At 46.9% G+C, this 22,910-nt stretch overlaps 1 protein-coding gene across 1 annotated transcript in view; it reads left to right on the top strand.

Annotated features, from left to right (window-relative positions):
* LOC129327867 (zinc finger protein with KRAB and SCAN domains 7-like) overlaps window positions 1-14,424 on the top strand; it is a 38,599-nt gene extending 24,175 nt beyond the window's left edge. Inside the window, 5 exon segments of the mRNA XM_054976619.1 lie at window positions 5,049-5,424; window positions 5,592-5,715; window positions 9,259-9,335; window positions 9,638-9,764; window positions 10,537-14,424. Coding sequence (XP_054832594.1) covers window positions 5,049-5,424; window positions 5,592-5,715; window positions 9,259-9,335; window positions 9,638-9,764; window positions 10,537-11,930 — 2,098 coding nt within the window. The 3' untranslated portion in view covers window positions 11,931-14,424.
* The last annotated feature ends 8,486 nt before the right edge of the window (window positions 14,425-22,910 follow it).

The raw sequence follows: 22,910 nt of genomic DNA, 5'->3' as shown, positions 1-22,910 counted from the left end.
CCCGATAGATATTGTTTATCTTGACTTCCAGAAAGCTTTTGACAAAGTTCCTCATCAAAGGCTCCTAAGTAAGCTCAGTAGCTATGGGATAAAGGGCCAAGTCCTCTTGTGGATCGAAAACTGGCTAATTAATAGGAAACAGAGAGTGAGTATAAACGGGCACTTCTCACAGGGGAGGGTGGTGAGCAGTGGGGTGCCACAGGGGTCGGTATTGGGTCCAATGCTTTTTAACTTGTTTATTAATGATTTGGAATTGGGATTAAGCAGTGAAGTGGCTAAATTTGCAGATGACACGAAATTGTTCAGGGTGGTGGAAGCCAGAGAGGATTGTGAGGCACTCCAAAGGGATCTGTCGAGGCTAGAAGAGTGGGCATCCAGGTGGCAAATGAGGTTCAATGTAGCCAAGTGCAAAGTAATGCACATTGGAACCAAAAATCCAAAATATAAATACAAGTTGATGGGGTCTGAACTGGCGGAGACTGACCAAGAGAGAGATCTTGGAGTCATGATAGATAACTCACTAAAAACGTCAGCACAGTGTGCGACTGCCATAAAAAAAGCTAATGCTATGCTAGGGGTTATTAGGAAAGGGATTGAAAACAAATCAGCCGGTATCATAATGCCTCTGTATAAATCGATGGTGAGGCCTCATTTGGAGTACTGTGTACAGTTCTGGTCGCCACACCTTAAAAAAGATATCATAGCACTGGAAAAAGTACAGAGAAGGGCAACTAAAATGATTAAAGGGTTGGAACACTTTCTCTATGAGGAAAGATTGAGGCGCTTGGGGCTCTTTAGCCTGGAGAAAAGACGACTGAGGGGAGACATGATAGAGGTTTACAAGATAATGCACGGGTTAGAGAAGGTAGAGAAAGATGTGTTTTTCTCCCTTTCTCACAATACAAGAACTCGTGGGCACTCTATGAAATTATTGAGCAGTCGGGTTAGAACAGATAGAAGAAAATACTACTTTACACAAAGGGTGATAAACACATGGAATTCGTTGCCACAGGAGGTGGTGGCAGCTACAAGCATTGCCAGCTTCAAGAGGGGACTGGACAAATATATGGAGCAGAGGTCCATCAGTGGCTATTAGCCACAGGAGATAGATGGTATTCTCTTTGTGGGGAGGTGGTGCTCTGTTGTCTTGGTGCTGGAAGGAAGGCAGTGGGAGGGCTTCTGGTGTCCTGGCCTCACTGACAGTCCTTTAGATGGCACTGGATTTCTAGCCACTGTGTGTGACAGAATGTTGGACTGGATGGGCCACTGGCCTGATCCAACATGGCTTTGCTTATATTCTTATGTTCTTATTTAGCACGGTAATAGCTGACAATCTGTACGTGAGCACTGTTTTTAAAAGTAGACTCGCTGTATGGTGGATACGTTGCACATAGGCAGGCACTGCTCTACTGTCTGGTTTTCAATTCTGTTTTGCAACATTGGCGTTTGAAGGTCCAGAGGCACCCTGGATGTGGAGTTGTCTTTAGCCGGAGGGCTGCAGCCTGTAAGAAAGGAGAGGTGATGTTAGTTCACATCGAAGGCTCCAGATGGTGAGTTCTGCAAATATTGGCAGATTACATTGGGGAGGGAAGGTAGTTTGTAGTGCACACCCTTTGGAGGTACACTGTGAGTAGGAATGTCAGACAGGGGCAAGCTAGTGAAGTTGGGTGCATTGGGCAACTCAGCTAAAGTTTTCCCAGAGAGAGGCTGCCGAGGTGAGAGAAGGAGGGAATGTGGGAGGTGTGGGCAGACAAAGGTAGGTTTGCTGGTGGTTGAGAAGGAGAGCAGGAAAAGGAGAGAGGCTATGAGGGCTTTCAAGGAACAAAAAGAGGAAATAGCGGGAGAGGGGGAAATGAGGTGTCTCCACAAGTCCATTTGTTACACCTATTTGGCGATCACTATAGCGGCTCTCAGTTTCCAGGGACAATCCAAGGTCCTTGTTGTCCCCTTCAAAGCCCTTCCTTCACGATCTAGGACTTGCATATCTGCAGGGCGGCCTCTACTGACACCCTCCTGCCCATGTTCTCTGTAGTGCTTGCCACCGGGAAAAATGGCTTCTCTGAGGAGGACATGCGCGCGCGCACATGCACGCAGACCATGGCCCAAAGCTCTATTTTGATGTTCTCTTTACAATGCAAGAAGCATAGAAGGTGACTATTTCAAAACCCCTTCAGAATGTATATGTAAAATGGGTGTGAGTGGGTTTTACTTACAAAGGCATACCTTTAAGCACTGTACACCCTTTCCCATCTAGTTCAGCACCTTTCAGGATGGTGCTGAGACTCTGCTTCACTCCTTTTCCAGAGCTATGCCTGAAACCAGCCATTTCTAGGCTGGGTTGAGTCAGGTTGCATCTTTCTCTCTGGCCAGCTGCGAGCTCCGCATTACAGTTAAATGTTAGAAAGGAGACAGAAAGAAACTCTCCTCTCTTTACTGCAGGGTTCAGATCAAGCTAAGAGACAGCATCTTTTGACGAGAGATGAAATGCTCTTTTGCACAATGCAACATTAGCTTACGGAACTCACCGTTACAAGATTGGAGGAGGCCGAAGGGATGATAGTGAGAAGGAGACTAGGCGTTGGAGGGGGCGGGGGTTGCTCAGGACATGAAGCCCAGCCTTACTGAAGGCACGCCGGGCAGTCATGCAGAGGCGAAAGGGGCCCGGGGTCCTCAACAGCCTGAGCCCTGCTGGCTGTCCTCGGGTGGACCCCAATTAATAAAGGGTGTCATGTGGGTTGCACTCAAGGCTGTTGATTTGCACGGCTGCAACCCGATTGTTCCTGCACCCCAGTCCCGGAAGGGTTAAGGGGAACGAGCCCGAAATCCCAGAGCGGAAGCGAGGGAAAGGGGGTGTGAGGTCACTTCCGGCCTGTGGCCCCACTCCCGGGGGGAGGAAAAGGTCCATTGTTTTTTTCCCGTGGCTGTGCCTGCGTCGCCTTCTCCATCCGGGGTGAGTCAAGGCAACGGTGGAAAGGCAGTGGCCGGGGCGCCCCTGAAGCGGGAGGGGAAGCGAGAGCCCCCCTGGAGACCACTGCGAGGGAGGGAGAGGGGCAGGGTGGAAGGAGCGGAGCGCCTGGAGGGGGCGGGCGGGCCAAGGAGGGGGCTGGCTGGGGGGAAGTTTTTAGGGACAGAAGCTGGTGGGCTCTGGTCGGGTCCAGTGGCAGCCTCGGGAGCAGGAATCAGAGGGTGTGATAATATAATATACGTACAACCCCCCCCCCCCACACACACACAAAGGCGGTGAGTAAGCAGTGGGGACCCCCCCCCCAGCATTTGCATAAGGATCAGCAGCTTGTTTGTGAATGATGGACGTGGAGCTGGCCGAGTCTGCAGAGGGAGGGTCTGATTACTCAGGATGGCAAAGCCCCGAGCTGAGAGCAAATGAGGCTCTCCAGAAGTGGAAAATGATCCCCAAGGGCCTCAAAACTCCCATTCTGCTTTGATTTCAAGCAGTTATGCCTGCATGAAAGATGCCAAAGTTACTCTCAGTTTTTGCCAATGAAAAAATAATAAGCCCCCACCCAAGCTTTTGTAAGAGCTGAACAGAATTCAGTGGTTAAACTGAAATATATTTTATTGTAATCACATCGCCCATTAGAGTATTGCTTTAACATCAAGCAAAGCATAGTATATAGTTTTGCATCTATATCTGTACTATTTAGCATATTTTAAGAAATTAAGAGGTATGCCATAGCTGCCTACCTAGAATATTGTGAATATATGCAATACTGGTATCTTACTTTTAGCAATTGGAGAGATAAAAGCTGGGAAAAGGGAATGGATTTAATAGGAAACAAAGAAGCAAAAGAAAATATTATTTGAGAAAGACAGTCATTCAATCTTAATAGGACTTGCAACTTATATGGATATTGAGAAACCTTCGTTTCAGGAGAGTCACCCTGTTGGTATCCGCTAGAGGAGCAAGACTCAGGTCCAGTAGCACCTTCAAGACCCACTTTAAGGCAGTACTAGATCCAAACGTCACTCTTCTGAGTATGTCTTGGAACACTGAAATACACAACATAGTCACAGTACAAAGAGCATTCAATAATAACAATAATTCAGGCATCCACAACAATGAAAAAGTTTGAAAGTGGCCATAAAAGATTCTAAAATACTTATAGGGTGGTGTAATCTAACAGTATTAAAGGCTGGCCAGATAAAATCAATCTCAGCTGTGATCCTGTTTTAACATGGTTGCCCAAAAACAAAAAAGGCCTGTCACCAGGCAGACTGTTACGGAGTTTGTGTGCTAAGGTGCCATAGCTGAAAAGGCCCTGCCCCTTATGGAAAGCATGTCTGTAAAGAACAGGACCTCTGAGGAAGGGCTCTGCCCACAGAGAAGAGCTAGTCCTACAAGAAGGTAGACTGTAAATTGCCCAATTTCGTATCTTCCATTCCTCTGACCGGCATCTTCTGGGAGAGCTCTGGTCCAGTTCTCATGAGCCACTCAGTGGGGTAGGTGATGCCAAGCTTTGCCTGTAGGGCTGATGCTCATCACAGGAGTTTCAGTCTCAAGCTCCCCAACTCATCGGGGCAATTTCAAATGTCTGTTATCATCTTTGCACAGACTCTGAACTTTTGCCTCAGGTAGTCTTAAAAAATTCAATCCATGGCCCTTTGGCTTCTTCTCTTAACAAACAACAAACTTAAAGTATACAAGATCTTACCCCTATCCTTACCACTTCACGGAGCAAAGCCTATTTGGGCATTTGGTAGCAAAAACAGTGATAGCCCCACTTCCTTCTTTTTGGCCCGAGAGTGAAGCCTTCTTCCAGTCTAAGGAAACTTCCACCAACTTCTCTTCTGAGCTCAGTATCCCGTGATGTAGTGATGTGGTTACTTCAGATTTCTTTAAACGGAGGATAGTCAAATTCACAGAGAAGAGAGTGTGGTACTTCTGTGTTCTCTTGCCTTTGCTAACAAAGCATCTTCTTGGCTTTTCAGGACTTGGGAGCCTTCAGAAAGGACTTTGCAGTGGAGCAAGAAGATCCTTTGTCCTTCTTGGGGCAGATTGGGGAAGCCAGAATCAGCTCATTTTGAAACAGAAAAGGCCCTGAGGCCACCCAGGCTAGGGGCAGAGTGGAACTTGGGGAAATAATGGTGCAGAAGGCCCTGGATGGGAGCACCACCAGCGGGGATGTACAGCGCCAGCGCTTCAGGCAGCTCCACTACCAGGAGGCCAAGGGGCCTCGACAGGTTTGCAGCCGACTCCATGATCTTTGCCGTCAGTGGCTGAAGCCAGAACAGCACTCGAAAAACCAGATCCTGGACCTGGTGCTCCTGGAGCAGTTCCTGGCTGTCCTGCCCCCAGAGATGGAGAGCTGGGTCAGGGAATGCGGGCCGGAGAGCAGTTCCCAGGCGGTGGCCCTGGCAGAAGGCTTCCTCCTGAGCCAGGCAGAGGAGGAGAAGCAAGGAGGACAGGTGAGGAGCTTTGATCCTGAGAACTCAATTAAGCAGAATACTCAAAAGATTATTCTAGAAGTCCTTTCGCTCCAACCTTTTCCAGAAATTGGTCAAGAAATATCCCTTTCTCAGGTGTTTCTCTGCCCTCTTCTGTTCCAACCCCTCTCCTCTTTCCTTGTCTTGAGTTTCAGAGACCATCCAAAGGGGCTGCTGATTTCCCTGATGCAGAGAAGGCACCATCCAATCCAGGGCAGACGCCGTTCTTCTGGGGGACCAGGTGGGAGACTGACAGAGGTGCCACCTTGACAGGTAAGGATTCCTCTTGTGTGTTGCTGCTCAGTCTCCTGCCCCACAGTAAGGCTGTCATTTCTAGGCGGCTTTTATATTTTTCCGGGAATTCTGCATGGAAAAGTGGTAGAGTCTCAGCTGCACTTTAAGCATGCTTTTCATTCCAGAAGTAACAGACTTCGTATCTCCATTACAGCCTTTGAAGCGTTAGCCAAGGAGGAATGTGGAAAATGCTGAGCTGTGGAAAGAGGAAAGAAAGCGTTTGCTCACTCATTGATTTAAAATATTCGTATACCCACCTGGGACAGGCAGAGCACAGAAAAGTACTCCAGAGACAGGAGCCAACCAGAGCAGTGCAATGTATCAGCCAACAGGAGCTCAGTAGTGGGAGAGAGATAAGAGCTAACTCTTAACTCCTTATGGGAGGTCTTTAGTACAGAGAAGCCAGATTTGGAAGACTGAGAGTGGGGAGCTGGGATAGGGAGAGAAGGGTTAGTCTAAGGGGAGTGTGGATTTAAAATCCAAGGAGGTAATCAGTGTTGGCAGAGTGACTATGCAGCTGTTGGGATGCTGACCTGATTAGAGTGTAGACACCGACCCCTGGGCCGGTGGGGGAGAGGTTCAAAGTCAAGGCAGACTTCTGGGGGGCAAGTATCCTTGCACCTCAGAGGAAAACACTGCCACCAGTTTCACCTATCTAACCCTAAGCTTAGAGCCTGAAGAAATAAAGTCTCCAGCTGTACTGGATGTTAATTAAGAATTCAGCCCTGCAAGGTGGACCATCTGCAGTCTGAGTTCTACAAAAACAGTTCACTGGTAGCTGGACCAAATAGGGCAAAACCCTGGATTCAGATTGAAGCCCCGAAACCCAATAATACGATACAGGGATATAAGTCATATATTTATTTAATAATTGTGCAAAAGAGGACATATATAGAAATTGTGGAAGACAGCAAAGAAAATAATAAAATCGACTAGAACCGAAGAAAATTTCTTCAGCCCAATAATCCAGGATGTTACCTAGTCAGGTCAAACCACAAAGTCTGAACAGCCTTCCAGGGCCAACTGCTAGTCCAAACCAGCCAAGGACCAACACCCAAGCCTGATGGCAGTCCAAGAGCAAGGTGGCTAAGGCACGACGGCCAAGAGCAAAATGCTAAATTGAAATCCTATTCTCATCCCATTGAACTTTGATGTTAGTGTTCTAGACAGCTTTCTGCTTATTTTTGCAGACTGTTCTTTAGGGTGGGTGTGGGGAGCTGTGGCCTTGCGTGGTGGCTTAAAGGCAAGAGAGAGTGGCTCCTCTTGCTTGCCGTCTTAGAAAGATTTGCTGTGCTTGTGTTTTCTCTTGTTTTTGGTTTGCCTTCCTCCTTTGGTATAAAGGCCACACTCACTGATTGCTGTTTGTTATTAGTTCCTGTTCTGGGTTTCTTGGGGAGAGGCCGATGTCTTTCAACAAGAGGACAGATGAGGATTGGGAGGGAACCCAGGGAGGTGGGAAGAAGGGAATTCTTTCAAAGCAGGTTCCTGGGAGGGCTAAGGGGTTTCACAGGGGGAAGCAACTGGAGCATGCTGTCCCTTCCTGGGCAGGATTAGGAATAAGGTGGTGTAACCCCTTTCCGTGGCTGCCTGAGAACATCTGTCTTAGGAAGCCGGCAGGATGGCAGATAGGGGTGCCAGTGAGGGAGGAGCCTCTCAATAGCTTTATAGTCCCTTATTTCCTTCGCCATCTCGAGATCAACCTCAAGGGTTTGATCAGGTGGGCAATAGTACAACCCCACTTTCAAGTAACCCTTAAGGCCCAGTATTTCCAGCCCCATCACTGTGTCTGGGAAGTTCATTCTCCTAACGTTTTCTCCCTTATTTGATTCTGTGCCCTCTTTGATATATAATACAACACCACCCTCAACTCGTTGCTCTTTTTCCTACCTGTAGGGGAAGGGAGGGGCAGAGCCGGGGCCACTTTCCCCCCTACAACCAGTACCCCTAAAGAGGAGGGAAGCTGCTGATGACCTTGGGACGCTTGTATTTATACCTTTTGGGTATTAAGTGCCCGCAGAATGGCTCCCTTTTGGCTCAAGAGAGGCTTCTCTCTTTTGCACAGCTCTGGCATGTTCCAGGAAGTTCCCCAGTGCCTAACAACTCCAAACCCTTCGGGCCCCACTTTCTCATCCCTTGGCCCTGAGCATGGAACCAGGAGCAAATCTGGCAGTGCTACTTTTGAGGTCCCGATCTGTACCTTTCTGCCTAGTGATCTGTCAGTGAAGGAATGGAAGTGTTCTGATAGGTCCCTGAAGATCTTCTCCACCAACTTTCCTCTCTCAGCTTCTCCAGCCTGACAACCCTAGCCTCAAGGGAACGACCCTAACCCCTGAGAGCCAAGAGCTCCATGTGTCAAGCACACACCCACAATTTCTGCCCACTGCACTGTGATGCCCTCTGCCCTGTCACTGCCTCTGCTTGTTCCGCTGTTCCATTGCTGACCTGGCAGGCACCAGATGGGCATCCTAAGCCTTAGTGAAAGAGAGTGGGGGGGGGGATAGCAACACCCAGGTGTCCCTCACTGCTCTCTTGGAAAAGTTCCCATCACTCTCTGTGCGCTCTCCTCTGACTCCTTTCTCTCCACCCCGGCTTGAGGATGGACTTACCGTTTATCTTTTTACCAATCCCAGCATCCATCCTGCAGTGAGCGGGATGCCGCCTGGGCCGCCCTAGGTAGCCACACTTGCGGGTGCCTGCATACTTTACTGATGGCATCTGGTCCGCTCTTCCTCCTTGACTGATGGGAGGCATCTGGCCTGTTTCTCTCCCCCTTCAGCTGGACCACCGAGATGCTGGCGCTCAGGGGCATGTGTCCGGCCACCTTCTACATCTGGCCGATGGCATTTGGCTCCTGGCTGGGGCTTGTCCATGCCAGTGTCTTGGTGTGGTGATTCCCACCCTATCTGTCAGCCCTATGCCTCCACTTGACTGTGTGTCTGATGTGCTGGGGGGCGGGGTCAGACGATTTGGGTGCCTGCTCCCCTCCGCTCTTCCAAGCCTCCCTGCCTCTCCACCTACCACCACAGTTTCCCTGGTGTCCTTGGCCGTTGCCAATTCTGAGTGAGTCCTCCTTGTGACAGGTCCCAGAAAGGGTGCTGTGCATGGGGTGCCCGAGGTGTGGGACTCCCGGGGAGTTCCCAAGGCCGGCCCTGGCACCAGACAGACCATCCTTGCAGAGCACTGAATAGCTCCCACTCCCATGTTGGCTTTCTACTTTCATAACACATTTGATTATTAAAAAGGCGTTTTAGGGTCAAAAAACACCTTTACTTCTGCCTCCAAAGGTCAAACACTCATCTTCAGATGGAAGCTGTGTGGGGAGGCTGTCATTAGAATAGTCCATGGAGAGATGTGAAACACATTTCTCCAGGTGCCCTAAAGGAACAAAGAGCAGCGTACTGAAGAAAGGGCTCTCTGAAGCATGCAGGTCTCTGATCTTCCCTATCTAAGAATCAAAACACGGAACTGGGAGAAGCAGTTAGCAGGATCAGTCTCTTCTCACCTCCTTTGCTTTTCACACAGGCAACGGGAGGACGCTGATGGGTGGACCTTCGAGCCGTTGTGGGGGACTGGAAGCATCTCCTGAGCAACCAGACCAGGTAGGGAAGGACTCCTTGGGGGCATCCCAGGGGCCTGTATTTTCTGCCAGTTCCCTGGGCCCAGGTGGACCCCGTCTTTTCCCTTTCTGTCGAAATGGCTCACTAGGAATGGCCTAAAGCTTTATATCTTCCACTTGACGCCCTGGAGAGCGGCTGCCCGTATGAGTGGGCAATACTGACCTTGGCAGCCCAGCAGTGAGTCACTAGAAGTCTGCTGCACATGTTCAGGAGAAATCCTGCTCACCTCTGCTTCATTCTGGTTTTGGATGGTGATATTATCTGTAAGTTTTTCTGTCTTTCAGGGGCTGGTGACTCTCGAGGAGGTGTCTGTCTGTTTCACCCAGGAGGAGTGGGCTTTGCTGGATCCAGGCCAAAGAGCCCTGCACTGGGAAGTCATGGAGGAGAATTACAGGAATCTGGTCACTCTCGGTATGTTGCTACCTTTCATTGTTCAGCACATCCAGGGTCATCTAGTCCAACCCCCAGTGACAAGTAGCAGCTCCGTTTCCTTTGATCTTCTCTCTTAATTGAGCTAAATTGCCAGTATTACAACAGGAGCTCGTTGGGCAATGCATTCAATGTTCTAATAAGAACACTCAGTTCCTTAGAAGACGACTTTCAGCTCCTCCACAGCCTTGCTGTGTTCCAGCCCTTCCTATTCTGCACCTCAAAGAGGCTCTCTTCAGAGAGACATGGAGCCCCCTCTCGGACCCCTTTACTGAAGGTACATTGGGAGGCTTCCTATGTGGCTCTGGCAGGCTGCCTTTTGGCTTGCCATTGGAGGAACTGGGGAGGCCTAAAGAGATCTTCCTCTGGCCTAGTGGTGCGCAAGGTGTGGAGCATCTGCTTTGCACGCAGAAGGTCCCTTGTTTGGTTCCTGGCATCTCCAGTTAATAGGGTCAGGAAGGAGGTGATGGGAAAGCCCTCCACTTGAGGCCTTGGAGAGCCACTGCCAGCCAGGGGAGACAAGAGTGACCTTGGTAGACTGCTGCTTGGTCCCAGTAGAAGGTAGTTTCATCGATGAGTTTCCTTCCCTGTTCTGTGTCCAAAAAGTAATCTGCTTCTGTTCCATTCCTGACTTTCCTGGGGAAATGTTCAGAGATGCTGCTGAGGGAGAGGCTGCAATCTGGCTAAGGCTGCTGCTTTCCTTTTACTTAAGAGTCTCTATTTCTCTACCTGGTTTCCTTCTTTGTTTCTACAGGGCAAGAATGCCACAGAAGGGGAGAAGAGTGGAGAGGAGGAACTGAATCAAAATCAAAGTGGAGGAAGGAATCCATTGCTTCTGAAGGCGTGGATTTCCAGGAAAATTTAGTCCAAGAAGAAATTAAAAAAGGAAAGAAAAGGAGTAATTTCACTCAAATAAAGGAAACAAAAGGGGTAGCTTCACTCAAAAGGAATGAAATTCGGGAAACACAGAAGAAACTACTCACATGCTCACACTGTGAAAAGAGATTCCGAGGGAAGGACAGCCTTATGCAACATCAAAGAATTCATACAGGAGAGAAACCGTATACATGCTCAGTGTGTGGAGAGAACTTCAGGTGGCACGCAGAACTTTCTTCCCATCAAATAGTCCACACAGGGGAGAAACCATATAAATGCTCCGTGTGTGAAAAGAGCTTTGGTCGCAAGGAGACCCTTGTTTCCCATTACAGAATTCACACAGGGGAAAAACCATATACATGCTCCGTGTGTGGAAAGAGCTTCGGTCGCAAGGAGACCCTTGTTTCCCATCAAAGAATGCACACAGGGGAGAAACCATATACATGCTCTGTGTGTGGAAAGAACTTCAGGTGGAGTGGAAAACTTACTTCCCATCAAAGAATGCACACAGGGGACAAACCATATCAATGCTCAGTGTGTGGAAAGAGCTTCAGGCTGAATACAGATCTTGTTGCCCATTACAGAATCCACACAGGGGAGAAACCCTATCAGTGCTCAGAGTGTGGAAAGCACTTTGGAAGGAAGGAAAATCTTAGACGACATAGAAGGATCCACACAGGGGAGAAACGATATACGTGCACAGATTGTGGAAAGAACTTCAGGCAGAATGCAGGCCTTATTGCCCATCAAAGAATCCACACAGGGGAGAAACCGTATCAATGCTCAGAGTGTGGAAAGAGCTTCAGAAGGAAGAATAACCTTATACAGCATCAAAGAGTGCACACTGTGGGGGAACAACATAGATCCTTAGAGGTGGAAGGAGCTTCTCCAAGAGTGGAAAACTTGATTCCCATCAAAGAACCCACAGAGGGGGGGAGAAACCCTATAAATGCTCAGAGTGTGGAAGAAGCTTCAGGCCCTGTACAAATCTTGCTTCCCATCGCAGAAGCCATGCAGGAAAGAAACGGTATCAGTTCTCAGAGTGTGGAAAACCTTTCAGGTGAAGTGGAAGACTTACAGCCCATCACAGAATCCACACAGAGGAGTAATCGTATCAGTGCTCAGGGTGTGGAAAACCTTTCAGGTCAAGTAGAACACTTACAGCCCATTGAAGAATTCACACAGGGAACAAACCTTACCTCCCATCTGTGTGTAGAAACCTTGCTTCCCATCTGTGTGTGGAAACCTTATTTCCCATCTGAGAACTCATGAGGAATTTTCTTCCATCAGGGTACACACACTGCACTCCATTAAAATTCCTGCTTGCTGATGTAATCGCAGAAATATCTTTTCTTAGACATCAAAGCTTAAGAGACTTCAGTTCAGTATGTCAGGGCTGGCCCAGGATTGTATAGCTTTATTTGGCTGCCTTGGGCCTCTCTCAAATAGTCACTGGCCCCTACACATGAAAGAGGCCACACCTTGAACTTCATCTTCTGTACTGAACCTTTGAGGAGCGGATTTCCTTCTGGCCTGGAGATTCAGCCTGAACCATGGTCTGACTATTATCTATTGACAAGATACTCTTCATCAACCTCTTCTTCTCTTGGGGCAGAAGCTGACCTCAGGGTTTACTATGAAGCTGGCTGGCCTAAAGAGAGCTGGAAGACGTCTAGAAGGACACTGACAGAAAACTTGCACTGAATCAGATACAGCTCACTATAGATCCCATGAAAAGACCTATGAAGCAGTGGTCATAGCAGCAGAGAAAGGTTATGACTTTATATCCGTAGCACCGTCTGCTTCACAACTACCACAGCTGTTTTAGGTGTCTCAACCCCTTCTGACTTTTGAACCTTTATTGTCTCAAGGAAAGACAGCTGTAATACCTTTGCAGTGTTTTTTGCTGATGAAATAACAGGAATATGCAGTGATCTGGATGTCAGCTGTAATTTAGGTGAGGCAGAAGAAATGCTTAATACACTGTCCAGTCTGCTGATGGACCGTTTTGATCCACTTCCAGTAACAGACATTGACAGGTCCTTCCTATATACCAAATCTGTTGAGCTCCTTGTTCCAGACAAGTTGACCCTTAAGTTACAACTGAATTCCTTCTTGAGTTTTTTTTCAGTCTATGTTCCACCTGGCAAGCCAAATAGTGGTGCACAAAATTGGATTCTTCTGGGGAAAATATTTGATGATACATAAAATTATTACAAAACCTGTTAATCTTTATGACACATGATTTCAATCCAAGGATAAAGCATGATGAAGAGAAGAAAATCAAACTCTTTTTGTTGGCTGTTGGATGGTGTTGAAGTTAAACCAGACTTTGTTTAGCCTGGCATTCTTCTTTCATGTAACCTGAATTGGAATTCCCACCAAAAGGCAGTGTGTAATAAAATTAAATTCAGTATTGGAGCTATTGTAAACTTTTTTTAATACTAAAGGCGGCAAATATATTCTGGGAGGTAGTCAAGTTTTTAATCTAAACTTTATTCCGATTGTTCTTTTTGGTGCTAACATTTGAGGGAATTCAGTCAATAAAGCTTTAATTTTTGTGAAGAATTCAATCAATGAGTCTATAGACTGTCCTCTTCGATTTTTGTGAAGGTTGCTAAATGTTCCACAGTGCATTGCAAGTGTTGTTCTCCATGCTCAATTTGGTCAAAGGTCTCCTGAACATGGTTGTTTACTTTTAAACTGGGGCTCAATTTTTTCTGTAGAGTAGATGGATATTTAGGTCTTTTGAAGAACGATTCTTTTACGTCCTCTTGTCAAAAGGATCTAGGTGAGAAATAGTCATTGATTTGTTTATCTTTAGATACGATTAGTGAACTTGGAAAAATGGATGTTTTTACCATAATTAAAAAAATATTTAAAATATTGATTATGCTAGCAGGGCGATTCAAGCTCATCATGCTTTCTCATTTCAGTTTTTTGTACTCCTTCCCCAAGACTTTTGCTGTCATATACTTATTTGTGGACAATCCCGTGTTTTTTAAGGGCTTTCGTTCTTGCTATATTAAATGCCATCCCTTTTCATTTATGAAAGGCAAATATAATAAGCTACCTTGTTCAGAAAGGATTTGTTTGTGCTCCTCTGTGTCAATTGACTCTCTAGCACATATGCTATTGGAATGTCCCTTTTATGAGGATCTAAGACTGCATTGAGTTACTCCTCTTTTAATCAACCGGTCTGGATTATGTGTCCGAGTGTACGGAACAGGCCTATTCAACTCCTAAGATCCTGGGTATTGTCGCTGGACTTTGGTTACTCTGTAAGTTCTCACAGGCTTGGCTCCAGAGGAAAAAAATGTGCTGGTTTGTTCATTTCCAGCACCTGTGGGCCTCTGTCGGTTCTCAGGGGAGCAACCTTGAGGAGCCTGGCTCTCACCCTCCCCAGATGTGCTCCCTGATTTCACATGGCTAACATTGCAAAGTACGCCCTGATTGGCTGTTTGTTTGACAGCATGGCGTCAGCAGGGCAGAAAAGCTGGCTCCCTGCTGTACACAGTTCCCCTCTCCAAAGTATTATTCTTTTACTATCATGTGTGAGAGAAGATCCATGCCTCTTGCCATCAAAATGCCTAGACTAATGGTGAGGACGTCACAGCCAAGAAGCTATGTCAGAGAAGCGATGATAACAAGTTTTCAAGTGTTTAGTCAGATAGTTTTAGCTAGCAATAGTAAGTGTTATTTGTTTTACCTTGCCTGTTGTCTAAAGAGTGCTTCATGCTTTGCAAACGCTCTCTAAAACCTGTATTCAATAAATGAAGATATTTTATTTAGCCTGTATCTGGAGTCACTTGTTGCATGCAAGTACAACCTCAGAACTAAACCTGAGACTGAAAAGTCTCACAAATAAAAGGAGCAGGTACCTTCCTGCTGCCTGAGAAGTCTGGTGTGGCTGTGGGTCAATGCCCAGAATAGGAGTTTGGGAGTGCCTGCTTCCCTCATGGTGGCAGAGCTGCAGTTCTGAGGGCCTCCTGCACTACATCAACAGTGCTCTGTACTAAGGCACAGCAGAGTCAGCACAACTCCGGGATGAAATTTCTGCAGCTACTCAGCCAGTTCCAATTAAGTGTCTTGCATTCCAGAGGTCTGGAGGGGCACAGCAGACCCCGTCACCAGGGCTACAAGAAGACCATTGGAGAAAACTGATGCGTAGACTCCTACACCGATTCCCGTCTCCAGTAGAGGAGCCCGAGAGACAGCAGAAGGGCAGCATAGGGCAAAATTCTACATCCGCAGAGGTGATGTGCTAGGGCATAGAGGAAACGTCAAACTTGAACAGGGATTGAAGTGGGCAGGATCCGATTAACCACAATGGTGCCATGGGTAGGCAGCCCCCAGGGGCTAAAAGGCTGGCCCTAAGCATGCATCCTTGGCAATATTTATGCACCTCACTTTTAACCCACATGACAGGCAAAGAGGTCCTGAGGCTACAAAAGTTTTCAGTGAAAAGGGGTACATAGATTCAACAGTTAAAATTAGCAAGCATCAAATTCCACAGAAAGCATCAAATTCAAGTGCCAAGAGAGTAAAGCTATAAACAGAGAAAGGCTCAGATCAAGGAAAGCAATCCAAAAAAAACCCCAACCACATTCAATATCAGATCACAAATGATAGAATCAAAATATTTCTACCTGGCACCTGAAACTTAATCAATACAGTGCCAGAAAAATGCTGCCTCATCTTGGTTGGCTAGCCTCTGACCTTAACCATCATGAGATCTCCAGAGGAGCTAGTGCTCCTGTAGATATTTTGATTCAAGCCATTTGTCTATTTACCCAGTTTCCTGGGGATAAAGTGTAGATGAATGGGGAAGGCAACGGCAAACCACCTCATAACAAAAGTCTGCCAAGAAAAAGTGATGTGACGTCCCCCCCCCCCCCCGTAGGTCAGTAATAATGACTCGGTGCTTGCACCTTTACCTTAGAAGAGCCTCGTGGTGCAGAGTGGTAAACTGCAGTACTGCAGCTCAAGCTCTACTCAAGGCCTGAGTTCAATCTTGGGGGAAGGTGGGTTCAGGTAGCCGGCTCAAGGTTGAGTCAGCCTTCCATCCTTTCAAGATAAGTAAAATGAGTATCCAGTTTCCTGGGGGTGTAGATTACTAGGGAAGGCAATGGCAAACCACCCCGTAACAAAAGTCTGCCAAGAAAACGAAGTCCCCCTATGGGTCAGTAACGACTCTGTGCTTGCACAGGGGACTGCCTTTACCTGGGGGCTGCCTACCCATGGCACCATTGTGGTTAATTGGATCCTGCCCACTTCAATCCCTGTTCAAGTTTGATGTTTCCTCTATGCCCTAGCACATCACCTCTGCGGATGTAGAATTTTGCCCTATGCTGCCCTTCTGCTGTCTCTCGGGCTCCTCTACTGGAGATGGGAATCGGTGTAGGAGTATCTATCCAGTCCCTCCCCTTTCTCCCTCTACTGAGGATTCCAACCGCAAGTTGTGAAATTCCAAGAGATTTAAGGATGGCGCTTAGGGAGGGGGTGGTCTGGGAAGGGGAAAGACCTCAGCAATCTATAATGCCATATAACCCACCCTCCAAAGCAGCCATTTTCTCTAGGAGAACTGATATTTATAGCCTGGATATTGGTCGTCAAATCTTCAGGGCTGTTGTGAGTGTAAATTAGAACCCATTTTTTTCCAGGGAGGGGCAAGTCCCCTTTGGGTTAAATTAGGCAGGTAGCCATGTTGCTCTGCAGCAGAACATTAGGTTGTGGGTCCAGTGGCACCTCAAAGACCAACTAGATTTTCAGAGTGTAAGCTTTCCTTTCTTCAGACACTCTGAAACTCTTGTTGATCTCTAAGGTGCCACTGGATCCAAATCCTGCTGCCCTTTGGTATAAAGTCACTCTGCACTTGTTCAGAGGCACTGTGACCACAAGTCCTCTGTCTCAGAATGGGGGGAAAAGTGTTCATATTGAGTGAGACATTGGAGAAAGTACGGCAAGTGCATGAAGGCATTTGGGAACATTGTTTCTTTTGTCATGAAACTCCCTTTGTAGATCCAGAGGAGTTAGCCATGTTAGTCTGTAGTAGCAAAATCAAAAAGAGTCCAGTAGCACCTTTAAGACTAACCAATTTTATTGTAGTATAAGCTTTCGAGAATCAAGTTCTCTTCGTCAGATGCATGATACAAACTGGTCAAATACAGAAGAGGAGGGTGGAGAGGGGAGAGCAGGGGACATATATCAGAAGGGGACAGGATACAATTAGCGGGGAGGCAACCAAAACATTCCTTTGCTAGTAAATGTAAACATCTCCTTTTGGTGTGGAGTCAGTTTGCTGTGTTAGTTTGCAGCAGTAAAAGCATCCAATTCCTATGTAGTATAAGCCTTCGATAACCACAGCTCTCCCTGCCAGATGCATCTGACAAAGAGAACTGTGGTCCTCGAAAGCCCACACCAGGCGCCACTGGGCTCCCCAGACCACGCCGCTGTAAAGGAAATCTGTTACCTGTGATAATGTGATAACCATTCATAGTCTCTATTCAGTCCCAACTTGACAGAGTCAAATTTGCATATGAATTCCAATTCAGCAGCCTCCCGTTGGATTTTGTTTTTGAAAGGTTTCTGTTGAACCACAGTGACCTTTAAGTCTTTGGTGGAATGTCCTGGTAGATTGAAGTGTTCTCCCACTGGTTTTTGGATGTTTCCATTTCTAATGTCAGATTTGTGTCCATTTATTCTTTTGCGTAGAGGTTGGCTGGTTTGTCCAATGTACAGAGCAGAAGGACATTGTTGGCACATGAGGGCATATATCAGATTGGAGGATGAGCAGCTGTAAGAGCCAGAGACAGTGTAGTTGATGCCATTGGGTCCTGTAATTGTATTCCCTGGGTAGATATAGGGGCAGAGCTGGCATCTGGGTCTGTTGCAGGGCCTGGTACCTGTGCTGGTGACTCTGCTGGCCGATTCATGATTGTAAGTGAGAAGTCATTTAAGGTTTGGGGGCTGTCTGTAGGCAAGGAAAGGTCTTCCACCCAGGGCTTCTGAGAGAGGTATCATTTTCTGAGAGGTATCATTTTCCAGGATGGGTTGTAGCACACTGATGATACGTTGGATGGGTTTGAGCTGGGAGCTATAGGTGACAACCAGTGGTGTTCTGTTGTTAGTTCCTTTAGGTTTGTCCTGGAGCAGACTGTTTCTGGGTACTAGTCTGGCCCTGTTGATTTGTTTCTTCACTTCATTTGGTGGGTACTGTAGTCTCAAAAATGCTTGTTGTAAATCTCTTAAGTGTGAGTCTCTGTCGAGAGCATTGGAGCAGATACGGTTGTAACGTAAGGCTTGGCTGTAGACAATAGACCGAGTGGTATGTTTAGGGTGGTAGCTGGAGGCATGTAGATATGAGTATCGGTCTGTTGGTTTCCGGTATAAGGTGGTATTTATTCGTCCATTATGTAGTTGTGCAGTGGTGTCCAGGAAGTGTACCTGTTGTGTAGAGTGGTCCAGGCTTAGGTTGATAGTAGGGTGAAAGTTATTGAAGTCCTGATGAAATCTCTCAAGGGCTTCCTTCCCATGGGTCCAAATGATGAAGATGTCATCCAGGAATCTTAAGTATAGTAGTGGTTCCAGTGTATGGGAGCTGAGGAAGCGTTGCTCCAAGTCCGCCATAAATATGTTAGCATATTGTGGTGCCATGCGTGTGCCCATGGCTGTGCCATTAACCTGTAGATATAAGTTGTCACCAAATTCAAAGTAATTGTGAGTGAGTACGAAGTGACAAAGTTCAGTGGCGAGGTGTGCTGTGGTTTTGTCCGGGATAATATTCCGTATGGCTTGCAGTCCATCTGCATGTGGAATATTGGTGTATAGAGCCTCCACATCCATGGTTGCTAGGATGGTGTCATCTGGTAGGTTGTCTATGGACTGTATTTTCCTGAGGAAGTCAGTGGTGTCCCGTAAGTAGCTGGGTGTGCTGGTGGCATAGGGCCTGAGGATAGAGTCCATGTATCCCGAGACTCCTACTGTGATAATGCATTTTCCTGAAACAATGGGGCGTCCTGGGTTACCTGGTTTGTGGATTTTGGGTAGTAAGTAGAATCTTCCTGGTCGTGGTTCCTGGGGTGTGTCCGTATGGATGCATTCTTGTATGTCCATGGGGAGTGTTTTTAATATTTTATTGAGTTCCCTTTTGTATTGTTCCATGGGGTCAGAAGGTAGTATTTTATAGAATGTTGTGTTGGAGAGTTGTCTTTCTGCTTCTTGTATATAATTATGTTTGTCCATGATGACAACTGCTCCGCCTTTGTCAGCTTCCTTGATTACGATGCCAGAATTATTTTGGAGGCTGTTTATGGCCTCTCTTTCTCCACGGCTGAGGTTCTGCTTTAGGTGTTGTTGTTTGTCAATTATCTCAGCCTGAGCACGTCTACGGAAGCATTCAATGTAAAAGTCCAATGAGGAGTTGCGGCCCTCAGGGGGTGTCCATGTGGAATTCTTTTTTCTGGAGTTTTGTAACGATGGTTGTGTATTGCTGGGGTGGGGGCTGCTGTGGTGGTGTCTGTTCAGTGCTTTGTTCGTTGTTTTGTTCAGCAGAGTAGTTGAAGAATTCTTTCAGTCTTAGGTGCCTACTAGCAAAGGAATGTTTTGGTTGCCTCCCCGCTAATTGCATCCTGTCCCCTTCTGATATATGTCCCCTGCTCTCCCCTCTCCCCCCTCCTCTTCTGTATTTGACCAGTTTGTATCATGCATCTGATGAAGAGAACTTGATTCTCGAAAGCTTATGCTACAATAAAATTGGTTAGTCTTAAAGGTGCTACTGGACTCTTTTTGATTTCCCTTTGTTTGTGTGTGTTGGTTGGGGGAGAAACACTCTGCACATGCTTGGAGGTGCCAAGTGTTTGGACCTGAGAGACTCTTTGAAGCAGCTGGTAGAGGGTCCAGATGCACACAGGAGAATGGAAGCTAGGGTTTTGTCAAGAGAAGGAAAGGGTTGTACTCCCCTCTCAGCAACCAGATTCGCATCTGAATGGTGGAAAGAAAGGCAGGAGCCCCTGTGGATCCTGGGTCTGGAGGCTGGAAAAGAAAGGAAGCTGAGCAGGAGCAGGCTGGGGTTGCTGGTTCATTCCAGATGTGCAGAGGGCCAGCTGAGCCCGCCCAAGCAGCAGCCATCCCCTGTGCCCCCAGCTGTTTCCTATCTGAGAAGCTCCCTTCTTCGGTCCTCTGTTCTCACCCCTTCAAAGGCATCTCTTTCCCCAGGTAGTTCCTGGATGCTGCACACCAGGATCGATTCTGCAGGATTGGTGCCCAAATTCCCCCCCACCCACAAATAATAGCAGAAAAATGGTTTATTCTTGGGACAAACTGAAGCACCCCCAAAAAACAAGCAATAGCTGGGACTCATTCAGGGTGGAGGGTTGTAAACAGAAAGGACCTATGGGGCTGTTGCATTTGAGGGTGTCTAGGTGCATATCCTCAGGATTCATTACCCTAAACTGTAGCAGGATTAGGGGTTGTCCAAGGATTGAGACCAAACAGATTCTTAGGAAAGAAAAGATTTTATTTGCCAGCAGGCTTAGTGTGATTTAAAAATCACTGAACAGACTGAGCCTCGAACAGTCTGTTCCAAGTTACTAAATACAGTTGTACTTCAGTTAGTCACATGGCATGATTATTCACTTACTATTGGTTACATTTCTCTACAGCATTGTAACTTCCTCATCAGGCTTATCTGTTGCCCCAGACGGGGCATTCTTCTTGCAAAAGACAGCAAAATAGCAATTTGTCAAACCTCAGCAATTACTATTCTGAGAGACGCAAGTAACAAGCTTCCTGAGAAATACCAGTAACAGACTTCCTCTTTCTCAGACATTGTCTAGCTACTTGACGTGGCTAGAATTTACTCAAAGCAGGATTTATCACCTATTCTTAACATAACTGCATATAATCACATATACAGCATTTTACTGATCAGACTAGCATTCCCTTTATTAATCTGTTGATCAGAATAGCATTTCCATAAGCCCCGCTACAAAACCAGACTCACTTCTATGCAACCTGGGGGTTGGGATCTCCTGCCCTCCCTCTTTGTTCCCATCATGGGAATAATTATCTGCTTTGCTTACTAGGCTGCATCGTGGGTAAGAGTAACCTAATTCTTAATGCAGATGCAAAGAATTGAAAAGAGCAAGAATTCAGTAGCACCTGTAAGACTAACAAGATTAGTAACAACTCAGATACAGCTAGAATGTGAGTCCCTCTATCCTTATATCTTGGAGAGTGGAGTGATTGCAGAAGCTGAATGATAATAACCGGTGAATGATAATAGCAGGTGTGATTGGATAGGGTGGGGTAGTGGGTATAGAGAAATTAGCATTGGTAATGAGACAGGAAGCCTTTGTCTCGATTCAGTCCAGGCGGATGCATTGTCTTGAGCTTTGTTATCAGTTGCAATTCAGAAGTCTCTCTTTCTAATCTCCCTTTGAAATTCCTCTGCAGGAGAACCACTAATTTTGTTAGTCTTATAGGTGCTACCGGACTCTTGCTCTTTTCCACTGCTACAGACAAACACGGTTATCCCTCTTGAAATATCAAGGGGGGGAGACAATTTCAATGCAATGCATGTTGTAAGAACATCACAAGGATGCAAGTGTGGGCTTTTCCCTTTCCTTTCCTCCATCCCACCCTCCTGGGTGCAAAGCCAGTTGCAAGGCAAGATTTGCAGCCCTTTCCTCCTCCAGAGGAGACACAGCTCAGCCTGGTCCCTCTGTACATGCTGGAGCCCTTTGCTGGCAACTCTAAAACTGCCCACTAGAAGGAGACATCTGTGACCTTGAAGAATGTGCAGTGTTTCCCTGTGTGCACTCTCCCACACGCACATGCACGCACACAACTTATCTTTTCCTTTTGGAAAATAAAATCTACTGTTAGAATGTCTTTAACCATGGGCGAAGTGCCTCCCAAAACAAAATAGAATTATTTTTTCCTGGGAAAACTGGGTCCTCACCAAAGCTCACAACAAGGGTGTGAGACCGGTCAGCCTCTGAGCACAGTGTTGCCAACAGGCCCTAAGACACAATGTTTGTCTCCCTTGCAAAGGAAAAGGAATACCCTAAATGGGATGAGTATGTGCAGGGGGAGAAGCAATTTCTCAGGCCTGTGTTTTATGGAGAAGGAGAGATGAACTCAGCCAGCCCAGGTCTCAAGTGTCTAGACCACAGGGAGGAGTTGACCTCTCCCACCTCCCTCACCACATTCCCTTTCACAATCTGATGGCCAGCAAACACGTCACATTTATTCCATTTATTCCAGCGGGAGATTTCCTGACTCAGAGCTCCCTTCTTCAGATGCAGTCCGAAGAACGAGACTCTGCATTCGGACTCTGTGATGTGTAAAAAAATGTGGCATTGCAGCTAAAAGCTTTTAGGAATTTGGTTACTGATGCAACATTTAAATTTAGACCCCTCTCCAAATGCAATTCCACAACTCTTATCTATGCACTGATATGTCTCTGTAATGTGCTGTATGTTGGCCCAACTATGCATTCCTTGAAAACATGTTTATCTCATGTGCACCATGTGTGTGCGCACACATGTGTGTGCACACACACACCAAGTCCAAAATTTATTTTATTTTGATATTTTGTTTACAACACAAGAAGCCTACAAGGTGCGCAAAACCCCTTAAGACAACCCCTTACATGTATAATTGGTGGTTTTACCTACACAAGCATTCCCTTAACTACGGGACAGTTCCCCTCCAGTTCAGCACCTTTTAGGATGTTGCTGAGACTCCACACTTTTCCAGAGCCGGGCATAAAAGAAGCCACTTCTAGGGTGGGTTGCATCTCTATAACATTTATCTGCCATGTGGAGTTAGCAGCTGGTCAGGAAGAGAGGAGAAAGTGGACACAGAGAGACTCTCCTCCCTTTACTGCAGGGTTCAGAATGAATGATGCGAGTTGATGAGCAGCATTGTTTGATGAGAGAAGAGGAAATGCTGTTTTGCACGATGCACTGTTAACTTACGGAACTCACCGCCACAAGACTGGAGGAGGCCGACAGGGTGATGGTGAGGCTTGAGAAGGAGCCTAGACGAACTAGGGGTCAGAGGCGGGATTGCTCAGTCAGGACATGATGCCAAGCCCTGCTGAAGGCCGCCTATGCTGAGCGGGTATGCAGATGCGAAGGGAACCCGGGGTCCTCAGCAACCAGCGCCCTGCTGGCTGTCCTCGGGTGGGCCTTAATTAATAAAAAGTGTCATTTGGGTTCTTTTCGGGCTTGTCGATTTGCACGG

The sequence above is a fragment of the Eublepharis macularius genome, chromosome 4, assembly GCF_028583425.1.
Source record: "Eublepharis macularius isolate TG4126 chromosome 4, MPM_Emac_v1.0, whole genome shotgun sequence".
Classification (NCBI taxonomy): domain Eukaryota; kingdom Metazoa; phylum Chordata; class Lepidosauria; order Squamata; family Eublepharidae; genus Eublepharis; species Eublepharis macularius.
This window is presented reverse-complemented; position numbering and strand designations above follow the sequence as displayed.